Below are 21,238 nucleotides of genomic sequence, written 5' to 3' on the forward strand. Positions count from 1 at the left end.
GTCCATGGGATTTTATACTTGGGAAAATATAACTCTGCTGAAGATGCTCAAAATGTATCATTTCTATTTTATGGTTTAAATCCAAAAGAACAATACCACATACAGTAAAATAATCATTTAGCACCAAAGACCAACTATTACACAAAGATTATTTGTTTTTATTGAATATTTATGGTTTTAATGTTTCTTAACCATTTGGCTTAAAATAAATTTGTCAAAAAATGGACGGTATATCTACCGTTTGACGAACTATTCATGGAAAATTTTGTTCGTGGAAATCGCCATATTTATATGGTTACATAACTTAACCGCCCATTCCCCACATTGTTATTTTCCCATTCACTATTCACAAAATTGTCAAACACGTTTGTCGTACTGTTGACATATTGTTAATTTGCATGTTATACGTAGTGGTCCAGATATTGTCGCAAATTGTTGTGGATGGTAGGGGGAATAGTACCGATATGGTTCATGATTATGCGGGCACAAACCACTCGTTTGGCTCCGGCAAAAAAATGAATTAAACAAACGATTACTTCATTGGAAATTAGCTCTCGAAGAACTAGAATTCGAGATCAAATATAAAAAAGGAACCCTTAATGGTAACGCAGATGCTCTTTCACGGATAAACCCTGAGCCAGTAGGTGCAACAGAAATCAATGCAAATTACGAAAGTGACAACGCAACTCAACATTCGGCAGACACCGATGACAATGATTTTATACCTTCCACATTAAGGCCTCTGAACGGATTCAAAAATCAAATAATTTTAGAAGAAACACACGAAAACAGTCGTTGACTCTGTTCAGATATTATCATAGAATTATTATCAAAAAACCACATTTTCGACCGGCATCCTTGATTAACATTTCAAAGGAATACGCCTCCACAAAGTATACCACGGGTCTTTATTGAAGCGAAAAAATATTAAGTAGCTTGCAAACCGTGTACAAAAATTACTTTTCTGGAACCAAATCTTTTAAAATATTCTGTACACAAAAATTTCTGGAAGACGTGACAGACGAACTGGAACAGGACTTGATAATTCAACGTCAACATAATGCAAATCATAAGGGCATAATAGAAACATCATCTCACATTTCTCGGAAGTATTTTTTCACAGGTTTGAAGAGTAAAGTCTCGAAGTTTATTAACATCTGCAGGCTATGCCAAAAGGCTAAGTACGAAAGACGTCCATGGCTATCCCGCTTAAAACTCGCAATGCAATTCACATTCTCAAAGCAATAACACACTTTTTCGCAAACGTTGGAAAACCTTCATTTCTCGTCATGGACCAAGAGGCCTCATTTACCTCAACAACAATCAAAGAATTCCTCGAAGAAAGCCATGTAGAATATCATTATACGAGTGATGGACAATCCTCTTCTAATGGTACAGTGGAAATCGTTCACAGAACCATAAGAGAATTGCACAACATCCTAAGTATAAAAGATACAACGAAAGATTTATCGGAAACTGCCAAAATAAATCTTGCAGTTGATCTACAATGATTCCATCCACTCACAAACAAAATTAACCCCCAAAGAATTATTCTTTGGTTTTAGAAACGAAGAACCCGTCCCCAAAGACCTAAATGAAAGAATTAGGCTCAAGGAAGAGTTTTACAGGATGTTTTCTGAAAAACAAATAGAGAAAACACGTGCAGATTTAGATAAACTAAACGCGAACAGAGAAGACCCAGGAAAATTCTCTTCAAACGACGTAGTCTTCGAGAGAAAACGCAACAATCTAAAACATCAAGAAAGATACCGGGAAACGAAAGTAATTGAAAACATGAAAACTAATATTCTTGACGAGAACGGAAGAAAAGTCCACAAAACTAAATTAAAAAGAAGAAGAAAAATTAACCCTACTTAAAACTATTACCTTATTTTTTTCTCGATTCGGTTTCATTTCTTTACAGCTTGGAGATGACACTAAAATTCATAATATCACATTGTTGTATCATTTTTGTTTTGTGTAACCCCATCAATTCCTCACATATGGAAATTCACGAACTCAATCAAAATCCAGGCATTGTCGCCTTCAAAACTCATCCCGTTTTTCTAAAAGAAGGTTTCCACACATTAATTCATAAATTGAACCTATTTATACGCATTCAGAGTTATATTGAAGCAATATGAATCGATCATTTTAAATTTAGAAGAAAATTCAAATATTGTAGAAATTGTTAACATTTTGAAACAGAAGCAAAGAGAAGCTCACATTATTCTTGAAAATCTCACAACAAAACAACGAAGAACAAAAAGATCCCTTAACTTTCTTGGATCTACTATAAAAATGATAACTGGAAATCTTGACAATGAAGATTTGTTAAAAATTGAAAATCAATTAGAATCATTGAAACATTCAAATAATGCTTTAGTTACCGAAAATAACGAACAGATCAGGATTAATGAACTATTCGAAATCATGATTAATAATTTGACTAAGCAGGCATATAGACAGTCTATGGAAATCGATAGCATTATAAAACAAGCTAGGTTGAGTTTAGACAGACCAGCAGACTGGAAACACATTCTTCAGGTACACAGCATCATCTTCAACATCGACATGGTCCAACATCAGCTGGCCACAATCTTCGAATCTATTCAGTTGTCAAAACTGGGCGTAATATCAAAGGCATGCTTACAACCCTCTGAATTGGAATTTGCCACGCAACTTTTAGAATCACAAGGCATAGTGATCGAAAGTTTTGATCAAACTTACGAGTTTTTGGAACCAATAGCTTTCCATAATAACTCAGACATAGTAGTCCTCATCAAAGTCCCCAAACTTCGACAAGGTGAATACACACAATTTCAAATAAAAACCATTCCCACACGTAACAAAACCATCGCAATAAATGCTACAACGAGTCATACTTGGTTACGTATCCATGCACGAATATCGAGAAAAACAGTATTTGCGATGTGCAAAATTTCTTCAATGTTTCCAACGACAAATGTCTACATCCAATATTACGAGGAAATCCGGGTAGCTGCACCTTCTCAAAGACTCTAACGAAATTAGAAGTAAAAAAGGTCGGAAACCTCTGACAAACCAACTCTAATACAGAACAATTGTGGATATGGCCCACGAAACCTAACCGGAACATTCCTTATATCATTCAAGGATTGCTCCATAACAATCAATGGAAAGGATTTCAGCAGTAAATCTTTTAAGGGAGAATCTCCACCTACAGTTCTTCCACTTAATCGAATCAACGCGGATGAAACAGAAACCGAAGCAAAATCAATAGAAAATCTGGAAGAATTACACATACAAAATCGTCATAAGTTAGAACACCTCTAAGTCGTTAGCAAAAGGACTAGAGCGGTTAATACTGGAGTCATTATTATGATCATGTGCCTCATCATAGCTTTATTCGCTCTTGTTATGAGAGAAGTTCGGAAACTTAAGCTGAAATTGACGATACGAATTCCAACTGCCGGAATTGCAGATACTCCGCAATCAGGGTTGAACCGAGACGGTTTAATCTAAGAATCTAAGATTGTGAGTTAGGAGCGACAAGTCGCAGTGTAGTGTTTTTTAAAAAGTCTTCAATGATAATCAAGACATAACTCTATATCACAAGCCATCTCTGCGAATATTACAACCCAATGCTATAGCAGGAGATGGTGGATATACTTCCACCAAACCTGAAGTTGCAATGGGCATCCTACAAGAGAAATTTTCAGATTGTTGACTTGGCGGAATCCAAGGATTTCATGATGGATTTGGTAACGATGACTAATGATGTGGCTCTTAAGTGGATCTCGAGCAGCACACCTCGGGGAGATGGGAGAAACCTAAGAAGGAGAAGTTTTCGACGGAGAAATTGTTCGTACACCAACAAACGCCAACGGCTCCTAAACTAGAAACCTTCAACCTTGTCCGTGCGGAGAGACCAGCTACCTCAAGTATTAAACCATGTCTACACTGCTGTGAGATAGATCACCGAATTACGGAATGTCCAGAAAGCTTCGAAAGCTGGATCTAGATGAACGTTCGAAAGTAATGAGACAAAAGGTTCAGACTCGACAACCGTGCTTGCTTGGCTGAGATCCGAAACCAGACGCTATCACCAGTTTGTTGGATTCCGAATAGGAGAAATTTTAAGCACCACCACTGTAAATGAATGGCGAAAGGTCCCTTAACTTAGATTTCTTTCAAATCGACTACAACTACTATTTATCTTGATAAATTGATAAATTTAGTGAGTATGGCCGTACGATACCCATCAAATCTCGACACGCTCTTGATATTGGGAACGCAATATGGGAAACTGTTACTTCCTTTATTGTCCCTAACTCTCTTGTAATGGATAACGAGCGAGCATTCCAATCGCCCGATATCAAAGCCAAATTACTAGATTTGTATATTAAAGTGTACCAAATCCGAAGTAAACGGAGCTGTACTATTCCATCATCCTTAAACTTTAACAGAATCCAAAAACAAATCACCCCGCACTTACTTTCTCGTAATCTAAAAACAACATAACCATTCATTCTTCCACGCTTAAAACTCCTAAAGAAATCCTTTTCGGAAACCAGAGAAACCCTGAACGACGACTTGACCCAGACACAATAGAGCAGATAAGAGAAAAGACTTACGACGACATAATCATTCGACTAAAAGAAGCCCAATTCAAACAACTAGGAAAAACTAATAAAAACAGACTAGCCGCACCGTAATTAAGGACCGGACAGCCAGTGTATGTTAAAGACAAGATTATTAAACCCAAACATAAGAGAATTTTCAAAAAAACGTTTGTTCAGACCAGTATTTAAGTAACTTTTAAAAATGAAGATAACTCAAAATTACATAAATCTAATGTCAAAAACGTCCATCTACTTCCAGAATCCCGGCAGTGTTAGTTGACCTCAGAATACAAAGCACTCTATCAGGAACATGTAGCAATTGTGCAATTAGACCAGCAAAATTATATCCGGACATTCAAAAACTATAAACGAAATGAATACTGCAAAAATACAGCCGTACACGACATGAAGACAAAAATAATTGCACGAGACAACGACGACTCAGAAATGACTGTCTTTCGTAAATGGAAACTCGACGAACTGAAGACAAACCTTAGACAAATACTACCCAAACATCGACGACAAAAGCGTTGGGACGCACTTGGACGAGCTTGGAAGTGGATGTCTGGCTCGCCAGATGCGGACGATTTACAACTCATTAATTCTGGCATTAACCAACTGACAGAAAACAACAATAGACAAACTTCTGTCAACGATAATATCTTTGACGGAACTATTCAACCGCATTTATGTTGCTCTTCCCTGTCTCGAACAATATCCAATGGCACCCAGTCTCATCAAGCAATCTGCTGTGCCCTCAGAGCCAAAGGTATCATAAGTTGTCCAAAGGCGTGTCAATTCCTGTGTTGAGTAATGTATTCAATATTAGTAGATGAATTGATCAAATTCATAGGAAGACGCTGGAGTGCGTTTTGTTCAATAACATGTTACTCAAACGTAGCATGTGTGGAACAACACCACGCGAAAGTTTATAAATATTTGACACATCGGAATTTGGTGCCGATGTTGTTTAACCTAGTTTTGGTAAACTATCAACCAGGAACTTTCGGGCTTTTCTTGATTGCTATGTTTACGTTTGAAATATATGATTGAATAAAGACGATTACAAACTTCGGACATTGATGAAGAAGGTTCACCTTCCGTGACCATCTTCAGAACTAAAGCAAAGTGTTATAATTACAAAGTGATGCATCACCGAAATCTATTCGAAGTCCTTCTACACCATTAAGCAAAACCACGATATGGCGACACCGACACGTGCCATAAGCCTACAGTCTTCATAGTTATCGAAAAAGTGAAATTGGTGTAACAGTGAGCAAAAATGTGCCATTGATCGGTAGCCAAAAAAATTCATCATGACCGATAATTGGCGGCCTCCAGGCAAAGTGCCGTCTGTGGTACTGATTATTGGACTTGTACTAATGGCATTAATGTGTAAAATAGTAATGCAATTAATAATCGAGCAGAAAGAAGTGACCGATAAGGCTAAATTCGCCCATCTGTTTGCTCATTGGTAAGCAAGAAGAATTACGTTCGCGTAAGAAAGTGAAGCGAAGAACATTACCAGAGAAAACATTACCTTCCACAACCTGTAACTGACACAGTTAAAGTGCGATTCCATTGCCCGGCAATTCCATTCGTTCGAAAAAAGTGCCACCTAAACGAACGAAATGGGAAATACGGAAAGTAACGACCAAAACACACACGTTACACAGTTAGGTGACCAGCAAGTCATTATTATTGAAAATCAGCAAATTAGCACACAGCTTCATAACCAGGACGATATAAAACTGTGGATAATTTTATATATAACAAGTGCCTTATTAACATTAAAATTAGTGAAAATGATGAGGAAATGCTGTAAGAAGCAAACTCTTAAAGCATTAAGCACCGCAAATAAAGTGCAAAACGTTTGAACATTGAACTGAATCATTTAAATTAGCTGTTGCAATCGCTATAGCGAATGTGGTAGTGTTTTTTTTTTCTATCTTTATTAACGAGATTTTTAGCCCTGGGCTAGTTCATCTCGGGACCAACGGCTTTACTTCCCTTCCGAAGGAAGTCGTCACTAATTTTTGTTTGTGACTATCTCGGGGATGGGATTCGATCCCAGGCCCTCGGCGTGAGAGGCGTGTGTTCTAACCACTACACCAGGCCCGTCCCCAATGTGGTAGAGTGTGAAAATCGTAAAGTCATCGCGAAGTGCGCGAAAGTTAACAATATCGTCAAAATCAACCACACTGCGCTTGTGGATAGCGTCACATCAGTGCGAACCAAAGACATCAACAAAGCAGAGTCCCCCGCACAACCCACGGTAGAGCCGTTGAGTGGTAGAGCGATTAACTGTAAACTCGCTACTGTTGCTGATCCAGGATTGAGCGCATCAAACTACACATACAAAGTAATGGAGTGGATAATTATAATCAAAGGTTAGTATAAATAGGTAGTGTTAAGTGATATGTTGTAAATTTGTAAAATGCGTTTGACGTAGTGTTAAAGGTGTTAAATTTCAAATGTGTAAAACCGGTAATCTTTGAACAAAGTGTGTAATGGTTTTTCGTGTTTTAAAATTCAACGGATGAAGATATCGATCCATTAATTAAAAAACTTTCCAATATTTTGAAAAATCTAAAAAAGTGTCCAAACCGAAAATATCTAAAGAGTACTGTAGTGGAATTATAACAAATTGCAAGACTCTTCCTGTCATCATAGTACTAACCGTAACAATTGTTTTATATATTAGCCTGACCGCATTATGAGCCTATGCATGCTATAAAACGTTTGACTTTTACTGTACGCCCTGTTTTGAAGTTGCCCATAAGAGAGAGCGAGACAGCACCAACACACGGCGCACAGTAAAAGTCATGAGAACAAAAGAATTTATGGCACGCGCAAAGGCTCATGCGTTTATTGCTGACTGCCGACGCAGCACAAAAACGCATGGGGCATGCTGACCATTTTCCTGTTTGCATATTGTAGGTAAATATTAAGAACGAATAGGTAGGTTGAGATTTTGGTGGAGCAATATAATTCATTCTAGACAGAACTGCAATCACGATCGGACGTTAATCAAGAGAATGCCACACAGCTCGCTGTTGAAGAGCGATAAACTACCGAGTGCATACGCAACAGAAAATGTAACACACCACTCAGGTATGATTGAAGATGAAATATAGGATTATTAGTTAGCAATAAACTGAGTCGGTTCTTTGATAGATATCACTATCGTTCGCCTTGGACTTGTTAAATTGAAGTAAATATTGATCACCAAAATAAGGGTGAATCCTTAGCAAGTCACTCAGGAAGACAGAACAAATCAGAATGGTTTTATCTTCCAGTTTTGATTTTTGTCCCGTATCTCCATACATTCAACGCATTGTGTGTTTTGGGAAATGAGATTCTGGGGAACGGTTTTCAGGGTAATGTTATAAAATAGAAAAAAATATTTAAAAAATCCGTTTTAAACATCCATGCTTGGGATAACTACTTGTCCCTTTCCATATAGTCCACCGCAACTCACTTCAAGAAATATGTTAAGGATTGCGGTTTAAGTGTTAAATTTTGTCAAAACAAAAAGCACCCACTTGCATGAATTCAACACAACAAATCATTCATCCGAACAAATGCTTAAATTGCTGCAGCCTTAATTTCACCTCGTTTGGATTTGACTATTGAACGCGTTTTTTTCTCCTGCTGAGTGTTCCCCCCCTTGTGTACTCCCATGGATTTTTCGCTACTGCCAGAAGATCTGACTCTTGTCGAAAAGTTGCTAGCACCAGTCTCACCTTCGTTGGACAATTTACGATTTTCTAGTAACCTGGCGTTTAACTTTCGGATGCTCTCCGGTGAAAGTATTCCCGTGCGATTGTTTGACATTTTCGATCGATTTTGAGTGCCACTTACGCCACTGGTTGGCGATGGAGACTCGGTTCGCGAATTGCTACCACTACCACTAAGAGACGACGATAAGGCCACGTATTTTTCGACCGGTTGCTGATGCCTCGAATATCTCGGCGAGCTACTTTCCATCGGTCGAAAACTGCGATTCTTATTTAAACTAAGCATATTACTACTACTGCTAGTGGCGCCACCAGCAATCGGTGGCTTCCTATTTGTGGGCGGCTTTTCTATGGTCACTGATAACGATTTGGACTTACTGCTATTAATGGTACTAGAGCTACTTGTACATATGGCATCCGAGGTTGGCACGTGTGCCGTTAGAGTTGGTGTTTTTTTGGTTTTATAGACAAACACTTGAGGAAGATTTTTATCTGCAAAGATATTCCTAGATGTTTTGAGCTTACTAATGGCATAGCTGTTACTAGTCGAGGCTGGAGCACTTTCAACAAAGCTAGACTGTGGTTTCAGATCAGAAGTTGGCGAAACTTTCTGCTTAGAAGCAAACATAGGCTTTTCTTGACTAGCCGTTTTGGGTGGCTTTATTTGATCACCTGAGTCGCTACGTTTCATCGGCGGAGGAACTGGGGAACTAATATTACGGCGCTCAAATATTGGCGTATCACTAACCCGAAATAGTTTTGATGTATATTTGTTTGTTTTCAGTGGACTTTTAGATCTCTCTTTTTCCAGTGAGCTGTTTCTACCACCTAAAATAGTTGCAAGCGGGTTTATCTTACTAAACATCCTATTGTTTTTTGCATCCTTCGTTTCAGCAACTACTTCTACCTTAACGTTTTCCTTTTCAGACTGTGTTTCTAAACTTTCTTTCCTACACATACTCAACTGTGTTCTAAGATCATCCAAAGCAGTTCTAGGCAAAACTTTAGTAGCTTCTTGTTTGACTGAAGAATTTTCATTTACCGCATCAGATGCTGACCAAGTATCCTTTGACTCTTGTGTCATACCAGCAATCTCATTTTCAACGGCAGATAACAGACTACCGTTTGTGCAACTACCATTTACATCAATATAGTTTAAGCTTGTATCACAACTTGAGTCAAAATCTGAGCAACCCTCTAAGTCTTTTACGTTATTCAGTGTCAAATTGCCATTATTCATCTGAATTATGAAACCCTTCTCCCCGTAACGTTTGGCCCTTGGTGACTCATCGTACCTTCTCGTCAGTTGAGGATTGTTTGTCAATGAATCTTTCACCAAATTGAGCACATCCTCTGTCGAAGATGGTTGCTTCAAAGCGTTTGGATCAATCTGTATCAAACTAGTTGGCTCCGAAATGCTTGAATCAGCATTAATTACTAGATCTACGCCATTCAGTTTCAAACCTAAATTACTAGAATCTAACGACTTCCGCTGGTTCTCCCTGTTAAGTATCATTCGCTGCCTACGTCTTGCCCTTATGCTATCTCGAATACGATCACCATTAGGTGAGAAATCTTTGCTCAAATGAGGCGACCTGGGTATCTCCGTGACCCCCAAAATGAATCCACTTACATTTACGCTACTGCTAGTGCTATCACTACTGGTAATGTTATTGTTTTCCACACTGTCTTTCGTTGCCATTGCTCCCTTGGGAGATTTTGCACAGTCTACCATGTCAACACCGCCATCATTATTGGCGGGTTTTACTGTCTTTTCACAATTTTCTTTCTCTTCTACCATCATACCTTCATTGATCCTTTTGCGACTCAGCGACGGTTTGACGCCTGAAGCAGGAGGCGTGGCCAGCCCATCCGGAGTTGTACACTTGCTAGAGTCGTTGCTCCTCTGTCCTTTGAAGTGCTTGATTTCGGCGGCAATGGTTAAGGGAAGGGGTTTACCCAGCGTGGCGTTGTGAGCCATGCTTTCAAACCACACTTCCAGAATATTGAATGGAGGCCTGTGAAGAAAGAAACAAAACCATGGAAACTATTGGAAAACATTAACCTTAAAATACTAAACTATTTTACATACAAAGGTATCGACCGTGATAATTTTTATTTTGAATTTATTTATCGGCATATCGGTCTATTTTGCTCGAAGTAAGAGGGAGCATGGAGAAGAAAGCAATGAATACTAGATGGAAAGGTACCGTATGGGAACGGCGAGAGAAATTGGATTAGATGTTGAAGAGGGCATACCATATGAAATAGTAGGGGAACTGTGGGTAAAATGAACAGGGGGGGTAAAATGAACAGGTTTGTGTTTTACGATAATTCTGCTATATACCGTAAAATCGGGTGTAATTGATCAGAAGGGTGAAATTGATCATCGTATCACACGATTTTATTTATTCGTAATGGAGCACAAATATCAATGTAAGCTACAGTAAATGTACGTTGCTTGTCGTAACTATTGTCGAATTGTGTGTTGTGAAGTTTCTTGCGTTAAAGAATGTTTATTACCATGAAAATAACGCAAAATTTCAAAATCATGCACGGTGCAGTATTAACAAACACCATTGAACTTTTATTCATAAGCAAAGATTTGAACATGGTATAAACCTGAAAGTTTGTGAGGATGCTCGAGATATATCCTCAAACCAGATTTCATCACCAAAACTCGTACCAATTATCTCATATGGTTCAAATAATTAAATTTCTATCAGATATCATTGAATTCCTTGGGAAATTGCATACATTTAGGCGTTTTCCGCGTAATTCTTGAAATTTAACTATTCGTTATTTATATAAATATTGCATTGTTATGAATTTGACAAGCATATTCGGATTCAGGGAGCACAAATTTATCAGGTAGAGTTGTTTTGGAAACTAACAATAATGGCATTGACAAATGATCAATTTCACCCCGAAATGAGATCCTCTGATTTTTTATTTTAGAGGTATTTGTTAACACTAAAATGACATTTGTTAGAAAATTTCGGTACATAAGTCGACGAGGCTCACCTTCGTACTTGTTTTCCTGCATTTAGCTGTTTGGTATTGTTAACATTATAGAAAACAGACTTGAAAAATCGTGAAAAATGATCAATTTCACCCGAAATTACGGTATCTATGCAAAACATTGCACCATCCTGAATCCTCAGACTAAGGAACTATTTCGACAACTCTAGCGCGATCCAGAACTGTCACAAGCTGGAAAAGTATACAAAAACAAAGTACGCCTCTCCGTTTTCTCATGTGATGTAAATTTTCACTCCTGGAATTTAAGGTTTTTATGACTAAAATCATCAAAAATCTATTTGACTGCGTAGCACATCATATCTTTAAAGTATTTATGATAAGTAGACGAAAATTGAAAGTATTATTATGTTCTAATTTCGTAGAACAAATGATTTGATGATGTTGATTATTTGGGGGTAAAATGAACCACTCGAGATGGGGGTAATATGAACACCATTGCAGGGTGAATACTACTGGATTTTATTTCAGATGCCGAGAGTTTTCCGGAGAAAATACAAAGACATACATGGACAGCCATCCAAATGGTCGCGGCTAAACGTTCCATCGATTCCGGATTGTCCGTGAGATATGCATTGAACATGCACCAGATGTCGAGCATCATGCCGCAACCCGCTCAATTTCAAAGGCGTCCATTTTACCCCCACTACATGTTCATTTTACCCCCAGTATATGTTCATATTACCCCCATTGTATGTTCATTTTACCCCCAAGTATATGTTCATATTACCCCCGTTACATGTTCATTTTACCCACATGTTTGGAACATTGACTCTGTGGAAAGAATTTTTCAAAATTATAATAATGTTGATAAAATTTTAATTCTATCACAATTTTTCAACTTGTTACATTGCATAAACATCCTTCTTCAATTCTAAGCAATTGAAAAAGAATCTGACAGCTTCATAAGCAAGAAAACGTGAAAATTGCTTAGGGTGTTCATTTTACCCCCAGTTCCCCTATTACTTGAAACGTCACTTCCTTGTGGCTAACGTCCCCTATGGGAACGGCTTGGGTGTGTTTTGAGAATGACACTACCAAGACGTTAGCCACAAGGAAGTGACGTTTCAAGTAATACTGTTTCATATGGTATGCCCTCTTCAACATCTAATCCAATTTCTCTCGCCGTTCCCTTACGGTACCTATCCATCTAGTATTCATTGCTTTCTTCTCCATGCTCCCTCTTACTTCGAGCAAAATAGACCGATAGACCGATATGCCGATAAATAAATTCAAAATACTAAACTATTTTTTTTATTTGCTTAAGGGAAAGATAAAACGAAGTCAAACCTCAAATTTTTAAGAGCACAAATCTGGAAAACCATGCATCCGTTTTAGCTGAAAACTGAATCGATTAGTCACTAGCTGATGATGACCAATCGATTAAATTTTCAGCTCAAACGGTTGTTCGGTTCTTCATATTTGTGCTCTTGAAAATTTGAAGTTTGGCTTCGATTCATTTTCACCTTAAAGTAGACATTTGATGGTTTAGTATTGGAAAGTATTTTGTGTTGGACCCATAAAGGCCTGAGTGAGAGCAAAATGAAAACTAAAACTCTATTTATATATTTCATAGTTTCTAAAGCTGACCAGAGGAACTCGGAAATGTTCCTGTGGTTGGAGTTATTCCAGTGGTTCACTGAGTGAAGTCGGGTAAAAAAGGCTTTTATTTTTGTTGTGCGTTTTGTACTGTTCGAAGAGCCTAATTTCAACTCGATATTTCAATGATAGACCATACATGGACTATAACTTTGCAGAAGGTACTCCGTTATCTCTCAAGCAGGATTGCTATAAGCAATTCTCGCTGAAACCAGGCCGCCATCGGCACTCATCGTTAGAATTCTAATTTTATGTCACTGATCGTAAGTACATGCTAAAACTTAACGGTGATTTTTTTTAACTGTTTTCACTAAAAAATAGGTAAACATTTTGACAAAGTAAAATTTGAGCCAATATGTTACAGCTGCACTGTGTGGTTTTTACCTTTCTTAAATGTTATGGTGTCTAAAAATATTTAATATTTCACTAAGATCGAACTTTACAGAAGGATGAATAAAGTTCATTCTAACAGTATATTTTAATACACCCTTTCAAGATTCAACATTCGTTTTCTTCTATTTTATTTTTTTCGAATTTGATCTACTTACAGTTAAAGTTGAAAATTAAACTTACCGTTTGTCCGGATTCAAATCACAACACAGAAAGGCAATTTTATAGAACGGTTCAGGACATTGTTCGCAAAACTTTTCTTTGAAAACTGCCTGATTCAGTCCGAAATCCGAGGTCCTCGGTAAGTAGTCAGGATCCGCTTGCACTCGCCCAATGATCTCACACAGCATGATGCCGAAGGAAAATATGTCAACTTTCTCGTCGTACTTGTTGCCACGCATCATTTCCGGTGCCATCCAGTATGGATTCCCTACCACAGTGTATCGCTGTCTACGAGGTCGACCCCGACGACCAACGGTTCCCGTGCCATTTGATTGAGAACATTTTTCAAACGCGGTACTGAATGGCTGTTTGATTATACGCGCTAGCCCAAAATCAGCCACGATCACTGTCTTGTCTTCCCGTACTAGGCAATTGAGAGAGTTCAGGTCCCGATGTATAATGTTCATGGAATGTAGGTAGCTCATGCCGCAGGATATATCACGAGCAAAGCGGATTCTCAGCTCCCATGGCAGTGGCAGTCCAGAGTCATGAATCAACTCTTTCAGCGAACCACCCGGAATGTATTCCGTCACCAAATGTAGCTTCTTATCTTTGTACAGTACTCCGATAAATCGCAGAACATTGTTGTGCGAAAGGGATCGCAGCACGGCAACTTCTTTAAGGAAATTTTTCTGCGCTTCTTCGTCTACTCGATAAAGTTCTTTCAATACCATCACTTCTTGTGTCACCCGGTGAGTCACCTTGAACACTTGACCGAAGAAACCTTTGCCCAGCAATTCACCCTGAACGAGATCCGACGCCCGAAAAATACGAGCAGCTTTCTGCTCAACCCTAAACGACTTAGTTCGTGACAAATCATAGAAATCGCCACTGTGATGATGGTGTTGGTACTCGTCCAATAGCTTGGACATACTGGAACTTCTCTCCTTTTCCTTGAGGCTATTTGAAGCTGCGAAAGACAAATGTGAATTTTAGATTATTTGTACTTATAAAGTTTCAAGTAACAAGGTGTCCATTCAAAATCAGCTTAACAATTCCCGGATGGCCAAAAATATAAAACATGATAGCATCTCGATCTTTCAACTTATATTATCGATATATTCCAGGCATTTGAAGAAAGTTTAGGTTTTGTAGTGTGTGAGTAACTTAAAAGTGGGAACTTCAGACACCTTTAGAATAGAAACCAAGAAAATAGGTTAAAAGAGATCAAACAGAAACCAAGGCCAAGCAGGAACCAAGGAAATAAAAAAAAAGTTTTTATAGAAATTCATCAGAGAGTCCAAGCATTTCAATAAACATATTTCTATCAATTTGTATTGAATTCTTTGTGACATTACTACAAGTGTTACTGTTCAATGCTCAAATAATTGTATGTATTTTTTTCATGATTATCGCCAGAAATTACATCAGCATTAAATTCAATTGTTTGCTGAACCTACACCCCGCTGCTACCTCATTGGTGTACCGTGAACAAACATCGTTCGTGGCATCTTCATTCGTTATCGGCCGGGAAGAAATTTCAGTTCTTCCAGGTAAGAGCTAGTATATGTCTGGCCGAAGTCAGTGATGCTGCGCGCCTAGTAATGTTGAAAAACCGTTCCAGTTCTTGCTTCTCTGCTGTTTCTCTACAACATCTTCAATGCCGCACCGTGAGCAACCGTTCATGGCATCTCATCAGCTATCGGCCAGGAGGAAACCCCAGTTCTATCAGGTAAGAGCTGGTATATGTCTGGCCGAAGTCAGTGATGCTGCGCGCCTAGTAAAGTTGATAAACCGTTCCAGTTCTTGCTTCTCTGCTGCTTCAATGCCGCACCGTGAGCAACCGTTCGTGGCATCTCATCCGCTATCGGCCGAGAGGAAACTCCAGTTCTATCAGTTTTTGCTTATCCGCTGCTTCCCTACAACTGCTTCAATGCCGCGCTGTGAGCAACCGTTCGTGGCATCTCATCCGCTATCGGCCGAGAGGAAGCCCCAGTTCTATCAGGTAAGAGCTGGTATATGTCTGGCCGAAGTCAGTGATGCTGCGCGCCTAGTAATGTTGAAAAACCGTTCCAGTTCTTGCTTCTCTGCTGTTTCTCTACAACATCTTCAATGCCGCACCGTGAGCAACCGTTCATGGCATCTCATCAGCTATCGGCCAGGAGGAAACCCCAGTTCTATCAGGTAAGAGCTGGTATATGTCTGGCCGAAGTCAGTGATGCTGCGCGCCTAGTAAAGTTGATAAACCGTTCCAGTTCTTGCTTCTCTGCTGCTTCAATGCCGCACCGTGAGCAACCGTTCGTGGCATCTCATCCGCTATCGGCCGAGAGGAAACTCCAGTTCTATCAGTTTTTGCTTATCCGCTGCTTCCCTACAACTGCTTCAATGCCGCACTGTGAGCAACCGTTCGTGGCATCTCATCCGCTATCGGCCGAGAGGAAGCCCCAGTTCTATCAGGTAAGAGCTGGTATATGTCTGGCCGAAGTCAGTGATGCTGCGCACCTAGTAAAGTTGATAAACCGTTCCAGTTCGTGCTTCTCTATAATCGCTTCAATGCCGCACCGTGAGCAACCGTTTCGTGTCATCTCATCCGCTATCGGCCTGGAGGAAACCCCAGTTCTATCAGTTCTTGTTTCTCTGCTGCTTCTCTACAACCTCTTCAATGCCGCACCGTGAGCAACCGATCGTGGAATCTCATCCGCTATCGGCCGAGAGGAAGCCCCAGTTCTGCCAGTCACTGCCACCAACCACTACTGCCCTCCATCAGCCCACCATCGTAACACATCGCCATACGTTAAATTCCTAATTAAGATAAGAAGCTTGTAACATAAGTTGAAATACTACACTTCCTTAAAAGAGCAACTATGCTCACTGGAATGTGTATTGCAATGTATAAAATATAATAATGAAAAGATGAGGAGGTTTTATGCCTGTTGGAGGAAGATTCTTGAAAGAAGATCACCTCCAATGGGCTTTTCCCTGCTCCATAAGAGAAGAAATAAAAAAAAAAAAAAAAAAAAAAAATATATCGATTTTGATACGAAACGGTTATGAAATTTTACCAGAAGAAAATATTATAAATTTCATACGATGGCGTTATGCAGGAATTAGCTTGCGGTATAGTATGAGTTTTGCAATGCATACAGTAGTATAGATTTCATAAATTATTCGTATGAAATCAATGAATAATTGTTATGAACATCAAATTGTACTTGTATGAATCTCAGTATATTTGAGTATGACGTTCGTACAAAAATGTATGTAATTTATTTCATATTATTATGCCTTTTGCAGTATTTTAATTGTAACAAGACGTTTCTTGTAGTTTTCCTAATATGTCTTATACAATATCACTGTTCTCACTTCAACATTATAAAACCATGCTATATTCATGTAACAAAATCAATGAGAATACAGTATTCACTTCATTGAAAAGTATACATTTTGATCATTGTTTATGAATTATAAATCAATAGTTTGTCTCCCCGTTGAAAACGCCATCCAATCGAATATTGCCGTTGTCAGAACTGAAATCTCCTGCCAGTCTGGCACCGCTTCCGGAAGCTTCTAGTATTAATATGTTGAACAGATTCTGAAGAAGATTGTCGATTAATAATTTCAAACATATGATAAAATCTAATAACTAAAATCACGTTTTGTGATAGCATCTATTTCCATTGTGCACGTTAAAAACGTGAATGACCCTTGCGGTTAAAAAGTCTATAATAGAAAAAAAAAAATGTGCACGAGATAAAGCTTTGCAAATTCCATCCTTTAGCCGCCCTTTTTACACCGCACTCTACGTAGAATTATCGATCATTACTTTTTACCTCTGAACACAGCCAAGGCCTCCGCCAGAATTTCGAAATTCGCAAGCTTCTTCTGTGTAAACGCCATTATGAATCGATTTGAAAATAGAACAGGCTCGGTTCATAAGAAAAACGTATGATATTTTTCAAACAAGGCTTGCTTTGGATTTCATAAGCACATCGTAGCACATTGTTAGGTAACAAAATGCAGACCAATTAGGGAAAGGGGGAGGAATTGATGATGCATTAAACTGGCTCCCACGGTAGACCGTATATACCACTGCGTCTACGCCATTTCATGCGGGAAGGGTGTAGAGGGGCGGTAATTTTTATGACAGAGAGGCTTGCTGTTTGGTTAGCAGACTGCCTATGTATCAGGCGTAAGGAAAGGCATACTATAGTGATAGAAGAATGGAAGCGTAAGGAAACGGTTTTTGTTTTGTCCGTCACGGGTTCTAGCAAATGCTATGAACTGTGATATATTAAGAGTGGAAGATAGAAGCAAGTGAGCGATACAACTACAAAGTACGAGGAAAGGGACGGGCCTGGGATTAAACCCATGACCATCTGCTTATGGAGCAGCACCGGTAGCCGTTCGTCCACCAACCCCCTGCACAGTTGAATAAATTCCTTGTTTTTTCCATAGTAATTCGCATGTTAACTCTGAAGGGCTTGTCCAGTCTCAGTTTTCATTCAAATGAGCTCAAATTTTGGGAGGACACTCAGAATTTCATCTAGAATCGAATGAGCGATGTGGACATAGATAAATTCAAAACAGAATCTTAGAAGAATGCACTGTAAATATGCAGAAATCCATACACAATTTCGTCAGGAACCTTGTCAACAAGAATCAGTAGATCCAGGAAGTCACCAAGCAGAATTTCAATAGGAAGCTACCTAGATTTCATTTTCATTTTCAGTTTGCAGCGTTTGGTGGGGCAATGAGAGCGCAAGTCAGTCCAAAGCCGGGGGGAGGGATAGGTAATGGCCATAATAGTCTATGCGGTCCGCTTGAACATCATCGGAAAGGATAAGAAGGGTTGGGGTAGGGTATAGGGAATTGGAGAAGACTTGACACAGTAATGCGATTAATGCTGCAAAATGTAAATGTGCTGAAAGCAATTTAATTTGAGTTTTGAAGTTTGATTTGACTTATTAAAATTCCAAATTGACCGGCCATTGTACAAGTAAGAAAAAATAAGCTGATCGCTTTCTAGAAATTTTATAAACAACAAAATAATAACAATATGAGAGTGATGCTAAGGACTGCTGATGGCACGATGCGACGCTTTAGGAGATTTTGATACTGATTGAACATTACTATAAATAGCGCAATTCAATCGATGGTGATAACTTTACAAACTTTATCTGTTTTTGCACTGATTGACGATGCTGATTTATATAAAAATATTTGATATTATTACTTCATTTGTTTGTGTGATCTAGGAGTTAATAATGGAAACATTTTACTTACCCTTGATGATAATACTCCCCTGACCAGAAATATTCTATTTTGAGCACCCTTTTCGAAGCTATTCTATCCAGGTATCTATTTACTGTTTACAATCCTGAAATTATTCTTATTATGCATGCTCATGCATTATATTAGTGATGCTCATAATCATGCAACAGATAAGGAGGAGAGAAAGAGAGAATATAGTAACAGTGATTAGTAATGAGTTAATTATGTAGTTTAGTTAGAATTATAAACAATTAAACAGTAGTAATGAATAGCTTATAAAATGACTTTGCAGCATAGCTGAGCCTTTCGGATCGTAAGACCGATGTATAAAAATAATTTGTTTCGAAATTGTCCGCATGGTCTTCTAGTGCCCCTTTTAGATAAGAATCAGTCATAGACATACATACCGAATGCTCGCCAGGGTCATGACCAACATTTGTATATGTATAGCCTTAGCTGATTTGGCTTTTCTAATAGGTAGTTCTTTCACTCATTGATTATCTTCAAAACCTTGTCAAGTAGAAAATTGATTTTATTTCATTTATTACTACATTGAAGCTACATTGTACTTATTAAGTATTAGGTATTATTTTATGTTTTTATCACTATTGATATTATCAAGGCCAGAATTCCCAGTGAGTGAAGAATTTTATAGTACTAGAACACCATAGAAGATCGCTAAACATTACCTAATCATGGAACGGCTTTTTGCTCTATTATTTTAAAAAGATGCTATTGATCTCCCTTTGCTCCTATCCGCAACCCGGTGCACGCACCCTGCTAGGTTTTGAAAACCTCATAGAAGATTACAAACCATCAATGGCATTCCCAATTACTACCCCACATTGCAAATTCAAGGGTCTGATTGTGCTCCTAACCCACTCTCAGTTCGTAATCTTCTCGCCAGCTGATCGGAATGACCCATCTCGTAAAAAGTTCGTATCGCCATATATTGATGGAACATTTCCAAATCATGAATGATGCTTCTCTTTCTTATATTCAAAAGCTAATGAAAGTGAAGATTTTTGCGTAAATTGCCATTACCTTATGCGTAAATTTGTCAACTTTTCGAAACATTTATTTCAATGGGTAAGGATGACACTACCGAACATTAATGTCTCACATAAGTTCTGCAAACGGTATGAGCAAGGAAAATGCGGTTCTTACAAAAATGGCAACGCCGAAAACGGTTCCATTGTCAAAAATTTTATAAGTATGCTCAATTAACGTTAACATTAACGAATTACTATTAAGAATATAGAATTCCCTTAGGAAATTGCCTACCTTTAGGCGTATTCCGTGGTTCGAGGTGTTTTTAATATTGAAATAACTAAAAAAATAAATGACTTGCAACCGTTTGGTCTTCATATTCGGCTTCGGGGGCCATGATTCAAGTAAGTAACGACATTTTAAATATTACCGAACATTGTTTACATAAGTGATCAATGTAACCCCATATCAGCTAAATCCAAAAATCGCAAAAAAAAAACAATTTTAAACTTTCTTAAATCTTTCAAAACACAAAATACAGTATATAATCACGAGCTATGGGTGGCAGTACTTGTTTTAAAAATATAAAATTTACAACATTTGCATTTTCGAACGAAATATTTGAGAAATATTTAGATAAATGATCAATGTTACCCCGGATTACGACACTGATAATTTAACGCCTAGATTCCCGGATTTCCCGAATATATGGACACCCTGAAGTAAGGAAACCGTCAAACGACTAACCATTATTGCAGTTCACATCCTTCAATCGCTTTTGCAGCTTTCGCGTCGTACCACTCATGTAGCCCTCGTCTTTCTTCTTGAACATTCTTTCCTTATCGTACTTATTTGGCGAGGGAGAACGTTCCTTGAGCACGCCGGGTCCAACGACCGTCAGACCAGCATTGTTGCAGTTTGTGTCCACCGGAGTGTACCGATGTTCCTCGGCAGCATTGTTCAAACGGCATCGATCCACTACTTCCGGATCATGTTCCACCGTTAGCTGAAGCACTTTTCCGGAACTTTGAATCAACTTTTCAACATTTTCCAACGGAGCATCTCTAACTGGTGTACCGTTTACTTCCAGAATTTTGTCCCCAATGTGTAGGGACATCAGATCTGACGTTAGGTCAATTCTGAAAGAGAGAAAAGTTTAATCAAAATATGTTCTATCTACTTTAAAACGAGACATTACAGCAGCAGAATAAGCTAAAGCAGTATGTTAAAAATGTTTCGATTATTTACCTACAATGTAGCACCCCGCAACAAGCGTCTAGGGCAGTAGATACACATGAGAAAATGTATTTTCCAACCTGCCCATAGAAAGTGCAGAACACCCTAGAGAATTGTTAGTGAAAGGTAAGCCGGTTAGATGTTCGTAGCACAGGGTTTGCATGTTTGTCATGAATTAACATTGGACTAACGATAGGATAAAACACT

At 38.5% G+C, this 21,238-nt stretch overlaps 1 protein-coding gene across 2 annotated transcripts in view; it reads right to left on the reverse strand.

Annotated features, from left to right (window-relative positions):
• Positions 1–6,732: 6,732 nt before the first annotated feature.
• The window catches only part of LOC5570027 (LIM domain kinase 1), a 50,578-nt gene continuing 36,072 nt past the window's right edge, over positions 6,733–21,238 (reverse strand). The window contains exons 6-9 of one of the 2 annotated variants that reach the window (XM_021850096.1): positions 21,044–21,136; positions 20,543–20,934; positions 13,556–14,504; positions 6,733–10,362 (exon numbers count right to left, since the gene is read on the reverse strand). In XM_021850096.1, the coding sequence (XP_021705788.1) occupies positions 8,193–10,362; positions 13,556–14,504; positions 20,543–20,934; positions 21,044–21,136 (3,604 nt within the window). In that variant the 3' untranslated portion in view covers positions 6,733–8,192. The remainder of the gene's footprint in view (positions 10,363–13,555; positions 14,505–20,542; positions 20,935–21,043; positions 21,137–21,238) is intronic. The other variant, XM_021850097.1, reaches the window with a different exon arrangement.

The sequence above is a fragment of the Aedes aegypti genome, chromosome 3 (genome assembly GCF_002204515.2).
Source record: "Aedes aegypti strain LVP_AGWG chromosome 3, AaegL5.0 Primary Assembly, whole genome shotgun sequence".
Taxonomy (NCBI): Eukaryota; Metazoa; Arthropoda; class Insecta; order Diptera; family Culicidae; genus Aedes; species Aedes aegypti.